We start from the raw sequence: 26,103 nt of genomic DNA, 5'->3' as shown, positions 1-26,103 counted from the left end.
GTTTCGGCTAATACTTACGTTGGCGTACGGTCCCGTTGCGCTGTTATGGCCAAATACGTACATATAATTGCGCCGATTGACATCCGCATGGAACATACCCGTCTGCAGTAGAGGCCCAACGACACGGGCATCGGACAGTATGTCCAGCACCACATCACGATGCTCCAAATTAGTGGCCTTAATCGGATTGTTGTACATGTCCTGGTATCTGCAAGAGAGCGAGAGAGAGACAGAGAGAGAGGCATGAAACAAGTGGAGCATCATAGCTATGGTGTACGTGGCGTATGCGTAATGTGCATTGTTAACATTGGATGGCTCCTGGCTCTCGTGTCCGCATCTGTTTGAGTGCTTCGAGTGTTCAAGCAGTGTGTGTTTCGAGTGTATTTGTGTTTACTCGTGGAACGTAAAGCTTAATTACGCGGTTGGCTTTTGTGCCAGAGCAGGAGTCGCCGTCGCCATAGCCGTCGCCGTGGAGCAACCACCGAACCACTCGAACCACCGGACAACAATGAGCAACTAATGCAACCAAAGGAGGATTTTCGCTGATTGGTATGTAATTTTATTGCAGATTTGTGGGACTTTCGAATAATTGAACGTTTTTCCCAGAAATTTCGTGGATTTTATGCCTTTGTTCGTTGTCGAAAGACAGGTAAGAGCTTTCCAAATGGAACACATGCTTCGACTTCATGATACTCGGTATATGGACTCTGCTATTGATGCCGATCAGGTATAGATATACTTTCTGGGGTTGGCAAAACCTTCTTAAGGCTTTTACACGTATGTAAGGAAAGTTTTCAGGGGAGCTGCTCCCATAACAGAACAACAGCGCTGTTAGCACCGCTGGTTAACAGCACCTGTTATCGCTACCGGGTTAACAGTCGGCTTACAGCACTCTCTGTTAGCGCTCTGATCGGAGAGAGGTATTGCGCTTGTTCTTACGATCCGCTCTCCCGTTTCATAGGACCGAGAATTTTATTCAATGACGGCCTCTGTGAGAACTTCTCTGGAAGCACCACCTCAACGATCCGCCTGATCCGCCCCCTTACAAACAGAAGGCTATCTGTGAAGTGCACATCCCATAAATACATTCTATTCCAAAATATACAACTATACTTCAATTTTAGTCGTATTATATATATGTTTACCGTATTTTATATCACATCTTTGGTCACCTTAATTTTCCACAATCTTTTATTCCATTCCACTCCGTTTTTGCTCCCTTTGTCACATTGTTAATTCTCTCTGTGTTTTTGCCTTTAATAAATTTGTTTTTGCAACCAGTCCGTGTGACACTCGACTGTTCCATTAGATAAATCGACATGACACGACACACCACTAGAGGGGGCATGATATGGGGGGGGGGGGGGCCAGCTCAGCATGAAATTATTATGCCACAGCGGGAGAGGCAGCAGCAGCGGCACAGAAAAATCCCACTCTAGACCTGGAGCTGGGGGCTGAGGCTGGGGATGGGGCATGGGGCTTGTGCTGGGGCTGGGGCTGGGGCTGGGGCTTGTACATGTCAAGCACAACACTTGGCCTTTTGCTAGCAGCTGTTGAGGCAGGTACAAACACACACAGACACACACACACACACAGAGACACACCAATACATGTGTATTTGTAAAAGAGGTACGAAATGTGTGGCAGGCAGGCCAACGGCGAAACATCTTGGCCTAATGTACAAATAAATAGAGCCATATTTTCCACATTTTCGTACGGTCTGTACTTAGTTTTCCTTTCCTTTGGCTTTTCCTCTTCTGCCTGCTGTCTGTTTGTGTTTTGTATGCCATGTTATGCATTTTATTGTCGGCTACTTAAGTTATGCACTTTGACCTCCATTCAGACAGCAGCAGCCCCCCCGCGGGCGAAACAGAGCGAAGCAAAGGAGGGCCCATGGAGCCACTCGTGAATGGTGCAAGGATGGAGCCCCAAGACGACGCTATTTTCTCACATTTCTTGCGCGATTCTGTTCTCCCTGCTGCTGCTCGAGTTTTCCCTCTGCGATGCCAAGGATGTTGCCGGAGACACATGTTTGCATTTGCCAAGCGGAATCGAAGCAGGAACAGGCATCCTGCCGCTATGGCAACGCTTTTTATTTGTTTGCGGTTTATATTAGATATAAAATCTGGCATACGCGGAAGATCCACAGCCAGAGGCTTCAAGCCACTTTAAAGCCCAGCAAGGATCACAATTTTTGATCTCCTTTAAATTGTGTGGCACTGTGGCATTAATACGAGCTTAAGCCGCATTGAGTCCGCTGCTGCTCGGGGCATACACATAATTAATTAAAAATGCATGGGAAAAACCGAATTAACATTCGTAGATGGCGGAGAAACTTTTCAGTTGTCCATCAAACACGCCTCGACTGGCGACAAATACAATTTGGAAATTGCTCGAAATCCTGAATGAGAAGGAGAGCGAGAGCGGGAGAGAGGGAAAAACAAACAGAAACGACCATCGAAAATGCTTAATTAAAAGTTTGTCCGAAATGTGCAATGGAGGGGGAGGGGGGGGCGAAAACCCCAGCTTAAAAACATTTCAAAAATCTCATGGGGTAAAATCAGATTTGGGATGCACCACACGACCAACGACCGACGACAGAAAAACAACAAGTGGGGTGGAGAACAAACTCTAATTAAATAAATACGAATGCGTATACGCACCGCACAACGCAGCCACAAAAGAGGGCCCACAACATACGCTGGCAAACACTCGAAAAAACCAACCGCAAAAACACTCGAAACACAAGCAAACAAAACACCCATGAATGGGCCGCACCAGAAATATGCACAACAAACACTGGCGGCAGACAAGACTAGAGGCAGCAGAGCAGCAGAACAAAAACAAAGCAAGGAAAATGGAAAAGGAAAAGCACACAAAAGCAGACACCGCCACGCCCAGAACACACACCTTGAGAGGCGACCAAAGCAATGACCATTCAGAGAGAGAGGGAGAGAGAAGCCCTGCCACATCCACAGAAGTGTGATCAAATCTAGCAGGAAAGTGCCACCTGAAAGGAACACTGTCTAACAAAAGTAGAGAACCCCAGGCAAAATAACAGATTAAACATCAGTCTACCATCTTTTATACAAGAGAGTTCTATTATTTTCTTATATTTTAACCATATTTGCTACCAATTACCATCGTTACGACCCTTCTCCTGCCTCCTGCTTGGGTGGGATCTCCCTGTTAAGCCACTCGAAAGTGTTTAGTGTTTAGTCTTTTCCTAAATACATATCTGGTTGTTCAGTGTTCAGTGTGTTTAGAGGAGGGCTCAGGACATCCGTTGCTCCTTTCTGGAGCGTGAAGCACAACACTCACATTTAATTTCCGAAGAGCGTATGTGACACTTTAAATATTTCCGCACTCAAACAAACACTTTTGCCACCAGAGAGAGAGAGAGAGAGAGAGAGAGAGAGAGAGAGACCACACAGGACACAGGACACAGCCACAGACAGAGACTACGACTCCGACTCCGACACTGACTCTGACTCCAATGCAGATACAGATACAGATACGACAGCCACTACGGATACGGATGTGTGTTCCCCTGTCTGGCTGCCACACTTGGGTACACAGAATTTTCTAGTGCCCTAGATATTTGGCAGCTGCTGCTGCTGCCGCTGCCGCTGCATGGAGTCGAGTCGAGTCGAGAGTCCGTAATGAATTTGTTGAGGAGTTTTGCTAATGAAGTACGAAATGGTGGAGACTTTCAGTTCCTTCTGTGCTATAAAATGCAATTTTCAGCTTAAAATTGCATTTTCTAATGACAATTTTGGTCGAAAAATGGTGAAAAAGAGCCTCCACGGCTAAGCCACACTGGAAGAGAGGTAGACAGGAAATAATGGTGGGATGATATGGTATTTAATGTTAAGAAACCCATTAAAGGTGTTCTCTCAAGGGCTCCACCTCCCAGTTGCCTGTGAATTCCCATATAAGCAACCATCATTAGGGTAAACATACACAGAGATACTTTCCCGGGGGGGCTGGAGCTCAAATCAAAGTCTCCCCATTTGGCTGAGAGAGAAAAACGAGTAAATTCAAATCCATTTAATCACCCAGAACCCTCTCGCAACATCTGATATGCCACACAGGCACAACAAGCAGGGCAAAAGCAAAGCCAAAGCTAAAGGGAAACGAGAGTTCTGCTTACAGAACACTAACTGGCGTTAATGCCTCACGAGTGGTGGCACGTCTGTTGGGGTTCATGAACCCAAAACACACTCGAATACACACAGCAGTCTCTATCTCTCTCCGCTGGCAGCCACTCCAGGAGGCAAGCTCTCTTTGGATGCCACTCCACGCGAATCGCGGACCCCTAATGAGAGTCAAAATAGCGCCCCACTAATGCAGTTCGGTGACATGGTAATTGTTGTGATATTTAACAATCGGATGGCCCCAGCTTTTCAATTATTTATTGTTGCGATCGCCGCTCTTTTGGCTTTTATGGTCAGTGTTTGTGGAATATAATATTCATGTAATATATTGCGTATACGCACCCTTGCACACGCCCAAGCTGTTTAGCCCCTAAATTGCTATGCCGCATGCTGTGGCCGCTTTGCGTGCTGCCCCCCCCCCCCCCCCCTCTAGGCGGACGTGTGGGTGTTTGTGTGGATTAACATATGTGTGGCAGCCACTGACAAACGATTATGAATAACTGCAAGCGTGCAACACACGCTGTGGCGTGGCTCTGGGTGGCATGCAAACACCATTTCCATGCGACTGAGTACTTCTGTGCAATAAGCACCATTATATTACACTGTGCAACCCAGCTGAAGGAAGATCTGAGGGATGAGCGGGAGATGAACAGATTGCCAAAAGAAGCTTAAAGGGAAATGCAGCAGAAGCCAGAATGCGGTGGAAATACTTATATGCACACATTTTTGAAGGTGAAACAGTACCACATTTGATATATGAAAGAAATCTACCCGTGGAAAGCTCTTCTCCCATTGATGCATCGAAACGCAAACCAAAATAATGAACCCGGCAAGCAAGCCTTTCAGCCAATATTTTTTATGGATTCAATACCAAAAAAACCAGAAAAAAACCCAACAGATTTTGTAGCAAAAACTTTTCCTTTTAATTTCAGGCATTAATACAAATTTGTTTGGAATTTAAGAACAGAATTTCACTAACGAGAACACTTAAATATGAGAACATATCAGAAATATGAGAAAAACTTTAATATTTCAGTACAGTGAGAGAGCACAGACATATTTAAACTAAATATTTGCCTTTTAAATACAAAAACAGTAAATTTAAGTAGAATTTACATTGATTTAAATAAGGCACATATTTAATTTAAATACAAAACACTTTAAAATGAATATATTATATTTAATTTGTGGGAAATTTGTTTAATTTAAATATGAAAATATTTAATATAAATATGATATATATTTATTTTAAATTATAAATATATTTAAATAAATTATTTCCACTCTTGGCTCCCAAGTAATAATTTAGATATTTAAATCTAAGTGAAACGATAAAAAATTTCAAAGCTTTTTTTCTAGGTGTCTGAAACACTGCACGGAATTCAAGACTGGGGCATGGTGTAACCTCCCTCAGAATGTTGTTAAATTTTTTGTAGATTTGGTAAATAAAATCAACCTTTCGCCAACTATTTTCGCCCTAATTGGGGCTGAATAAATAGGTGCATCACTCCCACCTGCATATAAGTAGTAATCATCAACAGATATGCACTCAGGAATCACATTCCCTGGATCATTCACACATTTCGAAGCCAAATCCTCAAGAGGCATTCGCACTTCATGAATAAAATTTCCGCACTCGAAAAATGGTTTTGCAATTTACATATTTTTATAGGCTGCTGCCGGGACAGAACCAAACGGAACCGAAACACAACGGAATATATAATTTTCAAGAGCTTGAAGCGCCGCTGTTTGCATTCGGGCCGTTGCATAATCGAAATTTCTACAAAATGCATGTCAGCGGCAGAGATCCAGAGTTGCAGAGTCCCAGAGATCCCAGGAGGCATCTGGTTGGCCGCTGCCACTGCCCCATGCGTGTGGCAGGGAACATACACACAGAGCAAAACAGATTGAGCTCGAGCCTCGTACCGCGTGCGCGCGTACACACAAGAGGCGTGTTTTTCAGTGTGCGAGTGGCATGCCCCACGCATGTAATTTATGATGTTTCAGCGTGTAAACAACACGTTCCAAAAAAAAAAAAAAAAACAGGAGTAGAAGAAAACTTTTTGGAGAGCCCGAGCGAATATTTACGATAGAAGTTTTTCGGGGGTCCAAATGAAACGAATAAAAGTGGAGCAACTAGTTCCAGATGCTCCAATCCTGTTGGGTTATGAGGCATGCAACCAAATGCATGTTAAGGCCGAAAGCGATGCCATTTAAAAGTTTATGGCTTTTGTATAGCCGCCACCCACATCGACATCCTCCACAGAGGGCTCTACGCAGGACTCTACTCTGTGCGGGTACGTCCTCTCTCATAATGTATGCAACTTCCTGTAGCACGGCCCTAGGACAATAAATTAAGGCAGCCCCGAACGAGCGCCGCCTGTCGCCAGTCGCCAAGGATCGTGGCTGCCACAGAACTGAGGCATATCCATGACCCAAGCGTGCGCTCGGTTTTGCATATTTTTTTGTATAAATAATATTATAATAAATAAGTTGATGCTATTAAGCGTCTGCTAGCTGGTCGGTCACACGCCCCTGGCATTGTTGTTGTTCCCTGTTGACCCTCTGTCTGCCACTCGGCCACAGGCAGTCCTCGGTCTCCCCTCTCTTTCCCTCTGCTGGGGCTGGCCCTGCTGTTATCTATGGCGTCTCGTGGCCCAACAACAACTTTTCGTGGCCAGAACGGTAATTAAAGAGCTCGGCTGCGGTTTATAAATTGCTGGAAATTAAAACGACAATATAAAGCTGTCAGCGACACTTTTGAGTTGGGTCAATATTCTCTGTGTGTGCTGTGTCTTTCGGGGGGGGAAAGAAGGGGGGGATAAGCCACCAGATTATGCGACTAAGCAACAGTTTATAAAGAAAATGAAAGAATGAGGGAAGGCCTTGACAGACTTAAGGCATAAGGTTGCCTCCTTAAGAAAGAGAAATGTAAATGAAATTTAAACCGAGAAATGAGCGACCTTTTCTGGAGGAGCAGACCTGCTAAGCCACACTGGGAAAGTGTAAGTGCTGGAAAGAAGAGGCACCCGAAGGGGTAAGTGCTTTTCTTTTAATTTTATTTGATAATCAACTAGAAAATATTCAATTTAAGCTTACTTTCTCTGCACAATCCTTGGCCATTGAGTTGGAAAATTTAATTCCCAGGGAAAATTCAATTTTATTACAAAATAGTCTGGGGGATTGCACCTGCAATTTCTCTCAGAGCCAAAAGGAGAGTGAGAGGGAGACACACAATGAGGATTGCTCAAGTGAAATGTGTAAGAGCTTCATCTTGTTCGTCCTCCAAGCAGATCCTCCCTCTTTCATGCGCTAAATCCTTTAGATGATACGGATACAAATGCCAGCACTAAATAATTGCCTTTTCAATGGTCCAGCAGCCATTCGTACCCTTGGACTGTCTCCCTCTCTCTCGCTCTGGTAGTAGTACTTGGCTCTAAGTACCACAGGCAACTGGTAGACAATTTCGAATGGCCATAAATCTCGGTGGCAGCCAGAGCGAATGTGTGTCAGGTTAGCGTTCGTTTAAAAGTACAGACAGACATGCCAAAATGGCCAATTTCATGGCTAGTGTAAATCAAAAACACCTGCAATTAGGAGCAACATCCATCCACACCCCCGACGGGCCAGTTGCAGGACGATCCCCATGAGCGGACAAAGCTATTTAGACGAGGGGCCGGCGCACACAAAAACAATTTCGGGGCAATTGCCTGCCATGGAACTCATTAACATGCGGCACAGGGGCCTAGAGCCTGCCGCCTGCCGCCTGCCGCCTGGCGCCTGGGACCTCTATTGTGGTCTGGGGTTCTTACACTTAGAGAAAACAATTTTCACCACCAACAAAATACTTCATAAATGAAGAACAGTAATGGAGTTAAATCACAACTTCGGGAAAACTTAAATATTTCCTAGAAAAGTAAAAACTTGAACAAAATATTAAAATTTCAATCTAAAAAAAATATTTAATGAAAATTATTGTTGGACTGTTGTTATTTTTTTTTTTTTAATTATAAAAAAAATAAAAAAATTTTTAATGCAATTTTTAAATTTAATTTCCATTTAAATTATTTAGGAGAAAATTTTAATACCACAGAAATTCTGAAAAATCCATTTTAAATATATTTTAAGTCTGAATTCAGTCTGGACCTATCACTCACTTCTTACCAGTCTATTCCGAATATTTCTTCAATCCGACACCTTTTTGAAACCGTCTTGAATCGAAATGTTTTTTTTTTTTTAATAAAAAAAATTGAATTTATTTTTTAGTGCCATTTTTATGTACAACTCTCATTTTAATTGTTTGAGAACATTTTTTTAAATACATAAATTGTCGGTAGAAAATTACGATAAAAACTTGAGCAAACTATTAAAATTTTATCTAAAAAAAATGTTTAGGGAAAATTGTTGTTGGCCTGTTGTTTTTTAAAATTTTTTTTTTTTATTTATACAAAATATTAAAAAAATGTTTAATTCAATTTTTAAATTTAATTTCCATTTAAATTATTTCAGAGCTTGTTTTATTACCACAAAAATTCTTAAGAGCCCATTTTTAATTTTTTTGTAATCTACCTGTATTTTTCTTTCAGTGTAATCTTAAGCCATTGTCTGTCCAGCTATTGGTTGCTGCTCATTTTGCTGCTGCTGTGTTTTGGGGCAATTTTTAATGTTAGAAAAGCAAATTTTTGGTGGCGAGTGCACATGTGCGAGAGGTTCCGGCAAACAGCCACAAAGGTGGACCTGCACAGCCCCGAAGGAGAGCCGATTGAGGCAGTAGCTTGCTTGGGCGGCAAAGCGATAGAGAAGGCCACCTTCCTGTTGTATCTGTAACTGTATCTGGGCGGCCATTAAATGCAGCCCATGGAAAACACGCTCGAAGCATGCTAAAAGGGGTCGGATAACAGGTCTCTCCTGTACACCTATTGCTGCTGCTGATGCCGCTGCTGCTGGCCTGCCCCAAAGGACCTGCCATAAAGTACAGAATTTTTGAAAGTGCCCCAGCAATGCCTAAAAGTTACAAATGTTTGGCCTTAAAAACTTGCAGCCACTGCCGCCCAGATAAAATGGCAAAAAGAGTGCACACTGGAGGGTCCTCTCCCAGGACACACTTTGCTGAACGCTGAAGGTGCCATTGCCGGTGCCTCTTGGCAGCCAAAATGAAATTTGAAGCAAACTTGCGGAAGCAATTGTCTACGCTTTAAGGCTTCTCAAAGGCCAAAAGAAATTATGAGAGAAATTACGGCTGAGAGATGAGCAAATGAAATTATCTTGTGATTTCTTGAGTGAAAGTCATCCAAAATGTGCCTCAAGGGGTGTAATTTGACAGCGAATGAGAGGCCTCTCTTTCAGGCTTGTGCTTGAACAAGGAAACACGAGGAATAATATCTGTAAATTATGCACATATTACACAGAAACTCTATGCAAAGTCCTGAGGTGTATTGAAATGCAATCCTTGAATGTTTTACCGAATTTCGGAACAAAAGATAGATGCAACATCTGGTATTCTGTGGGTAGCAGTTCATAAAAGCATTGGCCTGAAACTGGGGTCAAAGTGGGAGCTCCATTCCAACACTCAAATTGGGAAACAATGGATCTATTGTTCTGAATTTTCTATGGAGCTATCACATTCCCTTAGGCTGCAGATATTATCAGTGTTGGAGTGATGCATGCAACACAATTAAATTGGTATTTCTGTTACTCTCGAATCATAATTCTATTCATGTGGAAATGTTTCTCTTCAAGTTTCAATCGGGGAATAAATTCCTGGAATTTGAGTCGCCTCGAAAGGGAGGTTAGGTTCTTTCTCCTCCAAAACGAAACGAAACGAAACGAAATGCAGCGCCATTGTCCGTCAATGTGTCCGGGGGATGTCTATCCGTCCGTTTGTCCGCTGTTGCAGAATGCTGTTTGGGGCTGCCATTTAATTCAATGACGGACACAACAAAGCATTTGCCACTGGGATGCAGTTAACAGAGAGAGAAAGAGAGAGGGAGAGAGAGAGAGAGAGAGAGTCGGAGAAGTGCTACAAATGCTCGTATGTGCTGCTGCTACAAGCAAAGCCTGCCTGCCACATGCCACCAGCGCCCTGCAACGCCATACAAAACAATTTCCCCTGGAGAGTTTTTCCCTGTTTTTCCACCAGTTATTTCGTATGTGAAAAAGCGCATCTGTTGTTGATTGTGTGAACTTCCTTTCAATCGTTTGTTTGTCCTTCGTTTTCGTGCCCATAGCCCCCAAACCTTTTTGTTGCTGTTGTTGCTGTTGCATGTGTTTTGTTGCATTGTTTGTTTGTTGCTGTTGTTGCTGTTGTACTGCTTTTGTTGTTTGTTGTTTGCGTGGTGTTATTGCTGTTATCCGCTGCTTCGGGCGGAGTGCTTCAGTGCCTGCCTGCCCCGAAGCTTAGATACGTTTTTTCTTCTTTGGGTTGCAAGTATCTCTCTCACCTTCTCAAAATGTGGGATACTGAAAGTTTTCCATGGCATTAGAGTCAGGGAAAGCCATACAAATATAATGGGGAAAATGGGGGAAAAACTCCCAAAAAAAAAATATATCTATATAATTAATCTAATTTTTTTAGTTTTTCTTGAATTTTCTCTTTTAAAAAATATCTTAAAAATTTGGAAACTAAATTACAAAATATAGGGTATACAGCCTTTTTCTCAGTTACTTTTTCTTCTCTTTAAAATCTATCCCAGAATCGGATATACTAGTCGTTTTTGTTTTTTTTTTTTTTTGTGTATTTTTGTTGTATATTTTGTCACACATTTTTCTACACAATTTCATCTTTTGTGGAAAAAATTCTATAGAAAATACTGGGATACTGAAAGTTTTCCATGGCATTGGCGTATAATGAAGAAAATGGGCGAAAAATTCCACAAGAAAAGAAAATTTGTTGGCAAAAATTCGAAAAAAATATCTATATAATTAATCGAAAATATATAATTTTTCTTGAATTTTTTCTTTTAAAAAATATCTGAAAAATTTAAAAATGTAATTTAAAAAAGAAAGGGTATATAGACTTTTCCTCAATTACTTTCTTTTCTCTTTAAAATCTATCGGATACACTAGTTGTTTTCGTTTTCGTTTTTGTTTTGTTTTGTTTTTTTTTTTTTTTTTTTGTGTATTTTGTCACACATTTTTCTACACAATTTCATCTTTTGTGTTAAAAACTCTATAGAAAATCATAGAAAAATAAAATAAAACCTGTTCCAGGCCATTTAAATCTACCGATAAAAATGGATTCTAAATATATTTCTATTTTCTATATTTTCCAAAGGAAAGTCCTCAAACAAAGGCCATTCCCAGTAGAATATTTAATATTCGTTTTGGTGTTTCGTGGCGTTTCTTCTAGATTGTGCTTTTCTTGTCCGTTTTCCCATTTTCCCAACATGTGTGCTACTGAATGGCTTGGACATTCCTTTTATAATCCTTGTGCACTGCTGCATCTTTTTCGGAAAACAATTGCATCTTTTGTGCAAATAAGTTTTATAGAATGACACGCAAAAAAAAAAGAGAGGAACGACTAAAATCCATGGCTGGACATTCCCCTCAAGAGTGGCAAGAGCGTGTGGGAGCAAGTGCATCAGGAGGGTCCTGTGTCCAGTGTCCAGTGTCCTGTGTGCATTGTGCAATTTATTTATTGCACACAAAACTTTCCCCGAAGAGGCTGGCAACAAGGACACAAACTTCTGTTGAAAATGAGATAGTGGCAATGTCCAAGTCCATTGTTTTGCAGCAAAATGAAGGGAGTAATGTCCGTGGGCCCCAAGGGCAAAGAGTCCAGGCAGTCCCACTCTCTCTCTCATTTATTACAATTTAGAGTCCTTTGGGATCGTAATAAACCGAATTCGGATATCTTTTAAGCAGCTTCGGCGTATAAATAACAATTTAAAGTAAATATTTAAGCAAAATGTACTTTTTCATTGACGTCAATGCGTGGCAGGCGACGTGGCAGGCGACGTGGCAGGCGTCGCTAATCTGCGGCACTTAGCAAACAAATTGCCCCACATAAACAATTCTAATTGAGACGAACGATATGGCTGTGGCGGCCATCATACATACATATGCAAAGCAGTAGCATGCCTCACACACACACACACACCATAGAACTATGTTAAATGCAACTAAGTTATAAATGGGGGAGGGAGGCCTCCTGCCTCCTGCCTCCTGCCTGGAGGCCATTCACGGCTTTGGTGCTGGCGAGGGATATACATAAATTTCACTTACTTCTTTAGCGTGGCAGCCAATGCCAAATCGGGGCGTACATCAAAGCGACTCTGCATATAGAAGCGTAATAAATTATCGCGTTCATTTTCACGTAATCCTTCCTCGAGTGCTAATGCGGCCAGTGTGTGATAGGATTCTGACTCCGTGATGCCGAATAATAAATCATAACTAGAACGAGGGAGAGAGATGAGCATAAAGAATGGTTTAAGAGAGAATCAGAGATGGGTTTTAGTGAAAGGTAGAGAGAGAGCGTGGGTCAAACATGGATCCCCTTTTGCACTGTTATCTCTGCCATATCTCTACCCAAAAATTTCTCGCAGTGCACACTCTGCCTGGCCATCGAAAGAACAGCCCAATGAAGGCCCATAAAACGCAGAGACTTAAAAGCACTAAAAAATAAAACGAGTGCTGCTGCGGCTGATGCTGCCTCTGTTGCCTCTTCCTGTGGCGCGTAACTTGTTACGCCGCTGCCGCCTGATAAATGGTTCTACAACTATGAAAAGTGCTCTTCCGAGAGTCCTGCCTCAACCATTGTTGTCCTGTTGCTTCACAGCAGATATCAGAGCGAGAGGGGCATAGAGGGGCATTAAAACTTATATTCTTGAAGGGAAAACTTTCCCTCCGTCGATAAAAGTAAATGCAAAACTTGTTAAATTGCAAAGAAATGCCTCAAAGAGAGGGTGGACTGGAGTGTAGTGGAGTGCTCTCTGCCATTCATTACTGTAAGAGCTTTAATCCTCAGGTCATCCGCTGATTAAAGTAATTAACGGAAGCAACAAAAGCAACAACATTCAATCGTGTGAAACGTGCTTTCGTTTTACTTTTGCCCGTCAACCCGTACACCCATCCACCCGTTACCTCCCCGGATGTATCCTTCCGTTTGTCTGTCTGTTGCCCGTAATTAATGGCGCTCTTCCTGTGGCAGCTATTATTCTATTCTCGCAACGAAACACGTTTGACTTTCTCGCGCCAAAAAGGATAACAATTAAAATCAAATTAATCACGCATTTTATTAGATTATCCCTTGGGGGTTATGTCTACTCTGTGTGGCACGTGCCTGCCTCCTCCCTGCCTCCTCCTCTGAGGAGGTGAGTGCTTTTCCCCCAAAACAGAAGTTGATTGATGGATGGCCCATAATTTATGTGGCACTGAGAGCAGCGCTCCTCTCCTTTTGATCGATATATTCCCCCAATTATTTGTGTATTTTTTTGTTTTTACCTACAACGCGGTCTGTCCCTATATCCTTATTGATTTTGTGACGCTCAAGGCTCAATTGCAGGACCTTTTGTAAGCACTAAGAGTGCCCATTGAGTGCCCCCAAACAAGTGACATTCGAAATGTAATTTGCTTGATGATGGCCCAAAACGCCAACGCAGAAATAGCCGTGTTAAATGGTCTTGCCTCTTACGGATTCCTTACAGACGATTTCACTTTCACCTGAGGGCCAGAGAAAGCCTTTTCCCCGAACGAACGAAAGAAAGAAAGAAATACCAGACGTCTAATCAAGTAACGCACAATAAATAGTCGTGCAAGGAGCGAGAGGAGCCCAAGGAATGTTTGACAGCTCCCCAAAGCAGCGAAACGCCAAGGAATTGTGGCATTGTGGCAGAGGGGTGGGGCTGGGGTCAGAGCTTACTGGGTTCTACAGGGGAATTGCTTAACAAACCGGCTGAAATGCTCCGTATAATGCCCCATGACCTTGTACGGTTGATTTGGTATTACATGTCCATCGACAATTGGACCCAATGATGTTGAAAATTGCTGAAGCGATGTTGGTATGTGCAAGATATCCTGGTACCTAGAAAGGAGACCAAAAGGAGAACAAAAGTGTCAGAGTATGAGTAAAGAAAATGCGTTAGTAAAAAGGTTCAAAATACAATATGGCAGGCGCTTCTCTGGTGGCGCCTCAGCTGTGCATCATGACAGCGGTGCCACTTTTCACTTTGATTTGAGACGAAATTTCTAATAAATTTTATGTGTGATTTGTTGGCTGGCTCCTCCACACATGGGTGGCACGTACACATATTTGCCACACACGTGTGGCCCATAAAGATACTCCAAATACGATGCACATATGGTCTTTAGGGGTCGCCCAAAAAATTAACAGAAATTGAAGATTCGAGAGAGGAAAAACTATGGAAAAGTGGGGGTTTTTCTTACCAAGACCAAGCTATAAATATTGGAATTTTTGATATTTTTAATCCATAAAACTCCAAATTACACTCTCAAGAAATTCATCAAAAATACCCAATTAATTTTCAAAAAATTCCTAAATTATCAAATAACACCCATAATACATATCATCAAATTTTCAATCAAAAAGCCATACAAATGTCTACCAAAATTTTCAAATATTCACAACAATAAAGGTACGTTGCATGCCACACCCACACACACACACACAGACACATCCTTTAACCGCTTATCGGCAGCCTCTTGCACTCCTGTGTATCCTGAAGTTATGACATTTTTTTGCTGTTGTGATAAAAAGTAAAACCCATAATAGAGCCGCAATGCAAACCAATTCACACGCACACAGATTTATATTCACACAAGCAGAGAAAAAGGAGGGAAAAACGAGGGGAAAGTGGGTGGGGTTTTCCGCCACCCCAAAAATGTGCTACAATCGGCAGACATACGAGCATATCTATATATAAAACTTTTGCTGTGTAAAAGCATTTCGATTCGATGGGAAATATTTGAGCTCTCGCTTTTGCTCTCTTCTTTTCTTTTTTTTTTGGCATACTTTGGGGCGTGCCCTGGCCTTTATATTGATACAAAATTGCTGTGTGGCAGTGGCACTGGCAGTGGCATGGAAATGGTTCTGTTGGGTGCAATTTCTGTTGCATAGTTTGCATAAAAATCCACATGGCAGCAGCAGCTGAAGTACCCTCAGAAATTGGCACAAATTAAGAAAAGGAAAACGAGCAAAAATCTACAAAATATTCGACAATTTTTATCACTGAAATACAGACCGTAAAACTGAAGCCAGGAAAAGGTGGAGAATGTTGTGGCACATTCCTTCTTGGAATATTTGGGTGTACTTTTCCGTTTATTCCAGTTTTATTTTTGGGTTTGTCATAATCGATTTGTTAGGGGGTTTCGATGCTCCCGCCATTAGAGAGAATACAAATCTATTCATTCCGCTTTGAATGGATATTCCGTTGATGTCAAAGCAGCTCTTTGTCTTTGCTTCTCTAGTGGAAATCCAATTGAAAGCGAGAGAAAGACAGAGATTCCAAGGATGCCATTCAGGAGAAGCCATTCGGAATGCTAAGCCATAGAAAAAATCCCTAAAAATTCAATGGATGTCTATCGTGTGAGTGTGTGTGTGTGTTAATTCACTCAACACCTAGGGAAAATCCCCCCATTTCACGATGATATTATCGGTAATCCATTTAAGGATGCAGCAATCCAATCGAAGGCATCACACACTCTCCGCCGGACCACTGCACTTTAAGGACACACATCCCATGGCTGTTTGTGTGTGGTCAAAACACACTCCACAGAGAGACTCTACGTGCTCCTTTCTGGCTTCCTGCGGGGGAAAGTCGTGTGTGATTTATGATATTTCTTATGTGAAAAAAAGTCTGTATTCTCCATTGTTGCTCTTGCTGTTTCTTTTTTCTTATTAGCTGCCGCACAAAACTGTCACAAGTTGAGCTGCAAACTGCGATTAACTCGTTTAGATATACAATATGTTGCAATATATTCTCATCCTCCTCTCTGCCTCTGCCCTTGCCACTGCCCCTGCCACTGCACATACAATTTGTCAGTGTGTGTGTGTGTGTGTGTGTGTGTGCTTGTGGCAGGAGAACGAAGATTGATGGTATTCCTTATGGATTGCATGTGGCAAGCAGCTACTTGAACTACTGCTCTAGAGAGAGACTGTGTACTGCCTCTGGCATTTATCCTGCCACAGTTTTAGCCTTGTCTCTGGCTCTATCGGTGTCTATCGTCTCTGCCAGCTGTCTCCAGCTCTAAAGCTGTCTGCAGTCCTTCTTCTGCTTTCCTTCGGCTTTCTATTTAATGAATTTTTAATATGCTTTAGATCTCTTTTCCTTTTTTTTTATTTGTGTCAATTAGAAGCGCAAATGGAAAACAGCTGCATTCTGTGTGTGGCTGTTCCTGAGGCTTGATATTTACATTATTCTCGAGGGACATTTCTCTCCCGCTCCCCCTCTCTCTCTCGCTCTCTCTCTCTGAGAGGGATTAAAAGCAAACAAAACGAATGAAAATGAAACATTTGTAAGCCCTCTTCGCTGCTCGATTTGTTTCCCCAGCAGATTTGACCATTTTTAGTTACATTTTAAAAGCAGCTTAGCCGCAAATAAAATACATATATTTCTGTGCGCAACAATTGGATGAAAAGTTGCACACAAATTATGCCTTATAATCAGCTTACATAAATATTTATGCACAAGGGAAAACAATCAAAGAAAACATGGGAAAGCCTGGGGAAAATGCTCACTTTGTGGCTGGTCAAACGTGGACAATCGATGGGCGGGCCGACGGGCTACAAACTTTGGCCTGCAGGCAAATACACAGATCAAAAGTCCTGTTTGCAGGGCAAACACATTAGGCGGTTGTCCTGCCCAAAGGCAATGGTTAAATAATTTGAATAAATTAAGGAAAAAGAGCAAAAGACAAACGACAAAGGGCAAAGGGTAAGAGAGAAAACTTCTATTAAATATTTAAATTCATCTCGAAGACAAAGCCCTAAGAAAGTGGGACGAAAGGGGGAGGGGTGTGTGTGGTTGGGGCAAACAAATGCTACTGTGGCTATGGCTTTACTGAGTCCCTGTTTGCTCAAGTATGTAGTTCTCTTACCTCTATGTGTGTGTGTGTGTGTGTGTGTGTGTATCTGTGTGTGTGTGCTGTGGCATGGTGGTGCCTTTGTAGGTAAAAGCGATGAGCACATTTGCTCAGTAATTCATACATAATTCATTGCATTCATTTAACACTCGCACTTGCTCGTACTCCCACACCCCACTGCCCCCCTGCCTCCCTGCCCAAACACTCGCTCATTTACTCCCCCATACACTGGTTCCAGCCTTCATTGCCCTACTCTTTCACTCCTTCCTTCACTTCCTTTCACTCCTCCAGTAAGCTGCCACACGAGGCTGCAATTCTCAGGCTCAAAACCAAAGCTTTAGCTCCTTCATTAAAACATTCCGAAAATGCACTTCCAAGCGAAAGGGTTTACACATTTCGTAGAGAGGCCTGGCTTGTCGAAATTCTCTTCAAGAACTACCTCCCCCCTTTGTGTGTGTCTCGAGGTGTTTTCGGTTCTACTTCTCCTTTTTTCAATTACCTGCCAAATTCCCACATAAAGAAAGATTTCTTATGCGTAGATTTCCCTTTGAGTTTTCGTTTTCTACGTTTAGAGTACATCACATTTCCCTTTGCCCCAATTAACAGTAGTTTCGCCATTACTTTGACGTCATTTCCTGCTCGGCGAGGCTCTCGGGTTTTCTCAGGCGGATCCTCGAGTACTACTGTGCCAATTTGTAGGAAGTAACAAACCAAAAGCAAACCAACAGCAAGTAGAGAAAGTTTCTCAAGTACCCCAAAGATACATACACACATGTTGAATCATCGTGTGACAGTATCCATCCATGTGTGAGTGCTCTGTGTGTGTCTGTGTGTGTATATGCCTAGCATAATTAACATAATTACTATTATTGTGGCGTTTTGTTGATTTAGTTTTGCATACATTTTTAGTGTTTATGCGCTTTTATTTCATTTTGTATGCAAATTGTTTTTTAGTTTTCTTCCCCTTTTGTGCGCTCGCGCACCCCCCACCCCCCCAAATGTACCCACCACCAATGCATACAAATGAATGTTGCACCCCCTCAGACACTACCCCCCACACACTCCCCCTACATGCTCCCCCACACACAGAAAACTATGCATTTAATGCAGCTGCAGCACTCGTACCTCGACACTCAGATACCCTCCAGTCGGCATCCCCAAAAGTATGCACTCGAAAAGGGGGTTTTTCTACGAAAGCCAGGTGTTCAAAGAGCCAAAAACGACTGAATACTACGCCAATTGGTTTTCTTCATTCGGTCTATAATAATCCCATGATTCGATGATGTTTCTGCCATCTATTAAGCAGTATCCATGAGACATGGCTATAAGGATATACTTTATGCAGTCGGAAACTCTTCTTCTGCCTACCCACAATTTATATACCCTTCGAGTACTGGGTACACCAAAAAAAGCATACTTTAAAAGCATTAAAGCCTTTCCCACTCTCTCAATTTTCTGGGTTTATTTTTTGTAATATGATGACTCTTTAATGGGCGAATGGGAGTGAATCTTGTTGGATGAACCGCAGAAATATCTGCAATGAATATGCCCATTTAAATATTTGCAAGGATATACATAGGTACATATATTTATGTAGATTCATGGAGAAAAATCTGCCACTAAAATATTTTTATAAATTATGGGATTGTGTTTTTAACAATCATAAAGGGAGAAGCCTCTTGGAAAATATACATTTCTATAGTATTTGCTTTGCGGGAGAGCCCTTCAACGACATATGGTATAAAAACTTTACAGAAATATGTTATTTAATGTAATTAAAACAATTATTTATAAAGAACCATATAAATACATTGAAACTATGGGCTTTTGAGACTCGTTTTAGTAGCAGTCTTTTTACTTTAATCACATCATACTACTCGTACCTTCAATAACTTCAAATTGAGAGAGTCTGTGAAGGTCTATCAATTGGGAATCTAAGGTTTATGGGTCTCTCAAAATCAAGAACCCTTGCCACTCGATTCTTCACTGTCGCTTAGACATTTTCTCCCCCAATTCCAAGTACTTAAACACTTAACTCGTCAATCACTTTAAAACATGATCCCATATAAATACCCCTGAAATTCCAAGTAAAACCCAACAAAAACAACAAACAGCTTTAAAAATTTAATCACTTATAAAGCAATTAATTTAAAGTTGTTCCATTCATCAGCTGTAAGCCACGCCCACTCGTCCCCACACGCCCCCGTTGATTGAGAAGCGAGTGTTTTGAGCAACACTCAAAATGGGAGACACACAGACAGGACACACAGGACACAGATTACAAGTAATCGGGATGCAAGTGACACGGACACACGCCCCCCCAAAGGCCGAAGGACATTACGCGTGATTAGTGCTGGTCATGGCTTTGAGGATAAGGATGGGCGGACTTTACGCCTCATTGAGGTCGTAGTGCTGGCTGGAAACTCGCAAATTTACCGAATCATTAGGCAGGCCGGGCCACAAAAGGCGACCGAAATTCTATTGGCCAAAAGTGAGTCAAGGCCCAGAGGAAACAGGGGATTCCTCCTCAGAGCGCTAATGAAGTCGACGCACATTCAACGCATTAGACGGGCATTATGGCCGGTTATAATGTTGCCACAAATCGCTCACGCACTCGCCAATCGGACCAGAAGCCTCCCGTCAGAGGAGGCCCACTAAATAATTCAATAACTACTCACCGACGCTGGCGCAAGCAATCGAGCAGGGCGTCCTCATCATCCGCATCGAAATGGTCGTCGCTGCCGCTCAGTGGACAGTCGAGGGCATGGGCGATTTGCATTGTCAATTGCAAAGACTGATTGCTGGCCGCCCAGTCGGACATCGCCGAGCCCGACATGAGGATGGCGCGATGGAAGAGGCCTGCAGAATATTATGTTATTATGTGGTACTACGGTCTCTAATCTCTCGCACACCCACCTGAGGCCACGGGCGATACCATTAGATAATTGACACATGCCGCCCCCGTGCTGTGGCCCATCAGCGTCACGCGCGTATTGTCGCCGTTGAACGACCCAATGTTCTCCTTGATCCAATGCAGAGCCGCTATCTGATCGAGCAGCGCATAGTTTGCTATATTATGGGCATCAATGCTGGGCCGCAGGAAACCTATCGAAGGGGGCAGAACAGAAAAAGGGTTGAGCATAGTATAAGGTGTATCTTTTGTGCGTAGGCCTCACCCAATACACCCAATCGGTAGTTGACTGTGACGACAATCACCTCGCCGTAGCTGGAGAGTACAGATCCATCGTAGGCATTGCCACTGTTCCACTCAAAGGACTCGCCGTGTAGATAAACCAGCACAGCGTATTGCTTGGGGGCGACCAGGGATTCTGAAAAGCAGAGAACAAGGTTTTTTATACAGAAACAATAATACGTTAACTGAAACAAAGAACATTTCTTCCACTATCTATCGGAAAAGGATACAAAATCGATGAAAATTTCCATTAAATATCGGTTAATTTGATGGTTATCGATAAAAGTCAATTTTTCCGATGATTATTGTATAAGAAAAAAAGCTCGCTAGGGGGAAAATCTCCCTTCTGCGGACAAAATATACTTAAATCACGAAATCACGGAAAAAGATACAAAGTCGATGAAAATGTCCATTCAATATCGGTTAAGCGATGGTTATCGATAAAAGTAAATATTTCCGATGGTTATTGTATAAGAAAATAGCTCTTTATGCTAAAAATCTCTCTTGTGCGGAAAAAAAAATAACGAAAATATGTTAAATTTCGATTTATCAAAAATATCGATTCAAAATCTATCGATAACATTGCAAATATTTGTTCTACCGCATGATAACTTTCGATGAATAAAAATCGAAAATGAAAAGGTATCGATAACTACCGATAAAAATTATATATTCCGATAAAAATTATTTAGATATCTCTGGACACCAATATTCAACTTAAAATTCCAAATTAAAAATCGACAGCAATAAAATCGATACAACTATTGATTATCGATATCGAAAAAGACTCTCGTATATAAAATCGATAAAAAAAAACCATGAAATCCCTAGGTTTTTGCATCTCTAAGCCACGCCCATTTGTATTTGTATCGATAACTGTTGGCACAGCTCTGAAACCACATTAATTTGTTTGTTGCGATTTCCATATGACAGACACTTACCCTCATGCGGCACATACAGATTCAGGTAGAGGCAGTCCTCGCCCTCCGAGCGCAGGTACGGCAACAGTCGACTCAAATACTTGTGACGGGCCCGTGACATGTTAACGCTGCCATGGGACGTCAGATCCGGTAGTTTTTGTGGGCAAACGGGTGGCAAATGACGCGCTATCTTCAGGCCCTGCCAAGGCAATGGTGCACCTAGAAAAAAAGAGAGAAAGAGAGCGTAGAAAAAAGCACTTAGATAGGTCTTTATAGATGTCATATGTATGTTTGCAGCGTAGATTTCACCATTCGATTGCTGCTTTTTCCCCCCCACCCCAAGTGTTTGGCCAAAAAGTCAATTTCGTATTTATGTAACACGGTCAACAGGCACTTGAAAATGCCATAAACAAGCAGCATGCCACACCGCACCATGGCAGGACACACACACTCCACAAAATGCTCGGATTTCCTGCACACAAGTGCCAGAAGGAGGCGGCGGCAGAAGGAGAGAAGGACACTCGGAGTTGACTGTGGTTACGTTTCTGGTGTTAACGTCAAAACTGTGCTCGTAGATGCGGAGAATCGTTGGGTAAATTGGTAACCACGATTTGGTCAAGTTAGTACGGATTCTGCATCCCAAATCCTGAAGTGTGGTTTTCCAACAGAACGATAGGGGGGGGGAGGGGGACGCAGAGAGTGCACAAATCCCTGGTTGAATGTTTTTGGAGGTGGGGGAAATCGCTTACACGCCCCCCCCCCCCCCCTCCCCTGACACCCACAATGTTTCGAGGCTTCGTAGATTGTTTTGTGGTCTTGTGGCCATAATATATCGATTGATTGATTGATATGCAAATATTGGCATAGTTCTCTAATCTGCAAATCGAAGGTTTACGCAAATCAAGTGCCCGGAAATGTACAAATACGTTTGTGTATCTGTGTATCTGTGTATCTGTGCATCTGTGCTTCTATCTATCTGCTGATTGAAAACTTACCAACATAATTGATTCAAAGACCACGAATTTCATTTCCAATAAGCACAGAAATCAATGCCAATAAAATACGACACGAAGGGACACACACAAAATATTTCATTTCATTTTGCGTACCAAAAAAAGGAGGAGGAGGAAACCCCCTCCCCCTCTCTCTCTGTGTGAGATACATATGAAATATTTCACAGGGAGTACACAGCATTATTTGCATTTTGTTATTAACAAAAGGAAGGGCGTATGGAGGGCGAAATCGACGAAAAATATCGTATATTTTTTGGGGGGATATTTATTTGGGTTTTCTGTGCGCGAACACAAACAGAATCTATCCTCCAGTTTGTATATGAGTTTTGCCCACTTCTTTGACGACATGCCGCATTCTCCCCCTCTCTCGCGCTCCCCCTCTCTCGCACTCCGCACACATTACCCATACGCAACGTGGGCGCGTATTTGCATTGGCTTCCTATATTTGCCAGGCGAATTTCAAGGCAGAACAAACGACAAACGACATCGCCATGTTTGCCATCCAACGAGGAACCAACTTCCGCTGACAAATATGCCATCGTCCTAGCTGTTGCTGTCGTCGGTTGCGGGGGTGGTGGGGGAGGGGAGGCGTCCGTTTGGATTGAGTGCATGGCACTCAAGTGCTCAATAAACTCCAAACGCGACGACAAACTGAAAGGCTGCTGGAGCTCTGGAGCAACTGGAAACTGTTGCAGCAACAGCCACTGCAAGCCGATATACAAATCGTGCCACACGCTCACACACAAACAGCCCCTGGCGCGTGTTAATTTATTGTCTTTACGTAATGCAATGAACGCCACGCGGCTCTTACACTGTGCATACAATCTAGGGAGCAGCGACACTGTGCCTAAAATGTAGGCAGGGGCAAAGGGGAGAGTCCCTACACTGTGCATACAGTAGAAAGATCCCCACAACATTGTGGAAGAGTGGCAGAACCCCCCACAGGCCACAGTCTTCCATGTCCTTGGGAAATCTCTAGATCTTCCCTTCCCCGAAACAAAAACTTTCCACTCAATCAATAAATCGCCACCCTTTTCTCTCAGTGTTGACGGTCGTGGGGATTCTTGTCGTGCAAACAGCTAAGGCCGCGGTCTGTGTTTATGGCCCGCCAGAGAGGACTAAAGGACACTCGCAGCTTTGTCTACCGCATACTTATGGCCGCGCCGAAAATCTCATGCAACATTTTTGTGGGGTGGGGGGGGGGGGGGGTGTTATTGTTTGTTTTGGGGATAAAAACCAAATTAAAAACACATATAAACACACACACATAATAATGGCAATTTCCACTCTTAATTAAACATGAGAAAATATAAGGAAAAGCCCTCCACTCAAGCCAGGAGAAGGACTGGAAAATCTACATTGCAATTCATGTAAAAACAAGCTGCAATAATAATAGCACACACACAAACACACACACGGATAGAAAACAGAACAGGAAATAGTCCTGGAGAGAGCGAGAGAGAGACAGTCCAGGCGGCACATGTCAGGCTTTTGAGAGGGGCCTGGGGGGCACCAGCTTCAACGATAATTGCCTAAATTGCAGGCTAAATTCTAAGTGCCACAAGAGCCAGAAGATCCAGGAGGAGGAGGAACACCAGCAGGAGCCAGGATGTTCGCTCCAACAGGAGCCAGCATATGTTCTGTCCGCCCCACACTTTTCATATTTTGGGGGGTTTTGGTTTTGCTGCAAAGTGGCAATTTGCCATCATATTTGCGGTCTACACCGAGCAAATGCCAAAGGAAAAGCCAACTAGTTGGGAAAACTAAAGATTATTTATAGAGAAAAACGTTTGTGCTAAGCCGATTTAGGCCAAGGAATCAAAAGGGATTCATTAATGAAAAGTAAATTCCTCTCACCTGGCGGCATAAACCTTCGATTGCCGGTCGGGGCCTCGGCATAGGGCAAGCCCAGATACTGATCCACCTCCCGTAGGCCGGTCGTGACCTGAAAGCGGCGTGTGATGCCCATGAGGCGGCCCTGCTTGATTTGTATCTCTTTGGTGTACTGCAGCTTATCGGCTACCACATGCCGTCGTCCAGGATGATGTGTGGTCACCGTCGTGGCTGTGGCAGTGGCTGTGGCTGTGGCTGTGGCATCTGTGACCAATATTGAGCCTGGCCCGCTGTCACTCTCGTTGGACTCTTCATCGCTGGTCAAGAGCCTGGCCACACTCTGCTTTAAATGCTGCTCCAAATTTCGGGCGTCCTTGGCACGTCGCACTGCTTGATGGCCAATTGATTTGGATGCTGTTGCCAGTGTTGTTGTGGCATCCTCTGCCGCTTGGTGTGCGGTTGTTCCTCTCGTTGTGATGTCCCCAATAACCTGCGTTTGCCTTTCCGTTTTCTGTTGCTTTGAGGTTGCACGCAATTTCAATGCATTTTCCAGTTCATTTCCTTTGTCGATGTCGCCGTCTCGTTGGGCGATTGATTCTGCAGCAGCTGCCACGCCCCATGTGGAGGCCTCATGCCCATGCCCCCTCAGGCAGCAATCAAGGCTTAATTGCTTGTGATTGCCCCTGCTACCGCCGCTGCCAACTGTCAGCAGAAATAGCCAAAAAGCTGCTAAACGGAACTTCATGGCTTTGTTTTCTTTTCGGGCGATCCGAGAGTTTGCCCCTCCCGATTTTTCCCTATTAATTTAGGTCTTACACTTTTGCTATTTTTCCTGCTTTTCCAAGTTTTTCGGACATTCGGTGTTTGTCTTTTGTGTGTTTTCTTCGGGATGTTAATTGTTCTTTCGCTCACATTTTCCCAGGATTTTCCTTTGCCGTATTGTAGTTTATTTACTTGAAATGTTTAGCATTCGGACTCCTTTGTCCTTGCAACTTTCTCATTCCATTTGGCTACAAAAAGTTTCCTCTTTTCTCGCTGTGTCTCTGCCACACGCTTTTCTCTGTCTCAAACTTTGGGAAGAAAGAAAAACACGAAAGAAAATGTGGGTGTGAAAAAAAGAAAAAACGGCCGAGTAAATGGGAAAACAATTTCGTTTTTCACTTAATTTCTGTTGAAACTTTTTTTTTCTGGATTGTTTTATTGTGTTTTCGTTTGTTTAATACAAATTCATTCAGTTTATTCACTTAATTCACTTTTATTTACTTTATTAATTTTATTGTTTCAATTTGTTTTTTTTGTTTCACTTTTTTATGAGAGATTTTTAAAGAATTCTGGCCCTGCGGGAGGAACTCCCCAAAAATTCCCAAAAATATACATTATTAAGTGTTCTGTTTTGTTTCAGTTTTCATCTCTGATTGAGTCATCTTTCAGCCTGGAAAAAGGCAATTATTTTGGCCCCTCTTCGAGGGCCAATCAATATTGTGTGCTGTTCATTTTTCGAGAATTTCAAATATTATTTCAAGACTTTTTCCGTATGAAATGGCGGCAGTCATTTATTTATAGAGAGGGTGGAGCTTTGGACTTTGTCAAATCGTTTCCATTGAAGGGAAAACGAATGAAAACCGTATGGGGAAATCTGAAAGAAAACTTCCGACACTTGCTGGGCATAAATATTCGATAAGAACCAGCCCCATTAAATGTGAATATTTGTATACAAAACGTTCAACAAATGCCCGTCATTCAGGAGCACACATCTGACATCTGCCAAACGAGTGCCAGTGTGGATTTTTCCTAGACTTTTCCTTAAGTAAACAAAAGAGCATCTCAGTCAATAGATTTCCCATGACGATTAATCATAAAAATACACAAAATACCAATGAAAATTCAATTAAGTTTCGCTGTTCTCCTCGCCACTCAAAAAGTGAGCTAATTTCGCAATAAAAACCGAA

The 26,103-nt window shown here is 42.6% G+C and overlaps 1 protein-coding gene across 2 annotated transcripts in view; it reads right to left on the bottom strand.

Moving 5' to 3' along the window:
• LOC108157261 overlaps window positions 1–26,103 on the bottom strand; it is a 42,700-nt gene that overhangs the window by 11,966 nt on the left and 4,631 nt on the right. For both annotated transcript variants that reach the window (XM_017289239.2, XM_017289240.2), the window contains exons 2-9: window positions 24,179–25,224; window positions 21,330–21,527; window positions 20,372–20,524; window positions 20,112–20,300; window positions 19,874–20,054; window positions 14,047–14,178; window positions 12,381–12,548; window positions 19–208 (exon numbers count right to left, since the gene is read on the bottom strand). In XM_017289239.2, the coding sequence (XP_017144728.1) occupies window positions 19–208; window positions 12,381–12,548; window positions 14,047–14,178; window positions 19,874–20,054; window positions 20,112–20,300; window positions 20,372–20,524; window positions 21,330–21,527; window positions 24,179–24,899 (1,932 nt within the window). In that variant the 5' untranslated portion in view covers window positions 24,900–25,224. The remainder of the gene's footprint in view (window positions 1–18; window positions 209–12,380; window positions 12,549–14,046; window positions 14,179–19,873; window positions 20,055–20,111; window positions 20,301–20,371; window positions 20,525–21,329; window positions 21,528–24,178; window positions 25,225–26,103) is intronic.

Source organism: Drosophila miranda, chromosome 2, assembly GCF_003369915.1.
Source record: "Drosophila miranda strain MSH22 chromosome 2, D.miranda_PacBio2.1, whole genome shotgun sequence".
In the NCBI taxonomy this organism is placed as follows: Eukaryota; Metazoa; Arthropoda; class Insecta; order Diptera; family Drosophilidae; genus Drosophila; species Drosophila miranda.
Note: the sequence above shows the minus strand (reverse complement) of the source record. Positions and strands in the feature narration are given on the sequence as shown.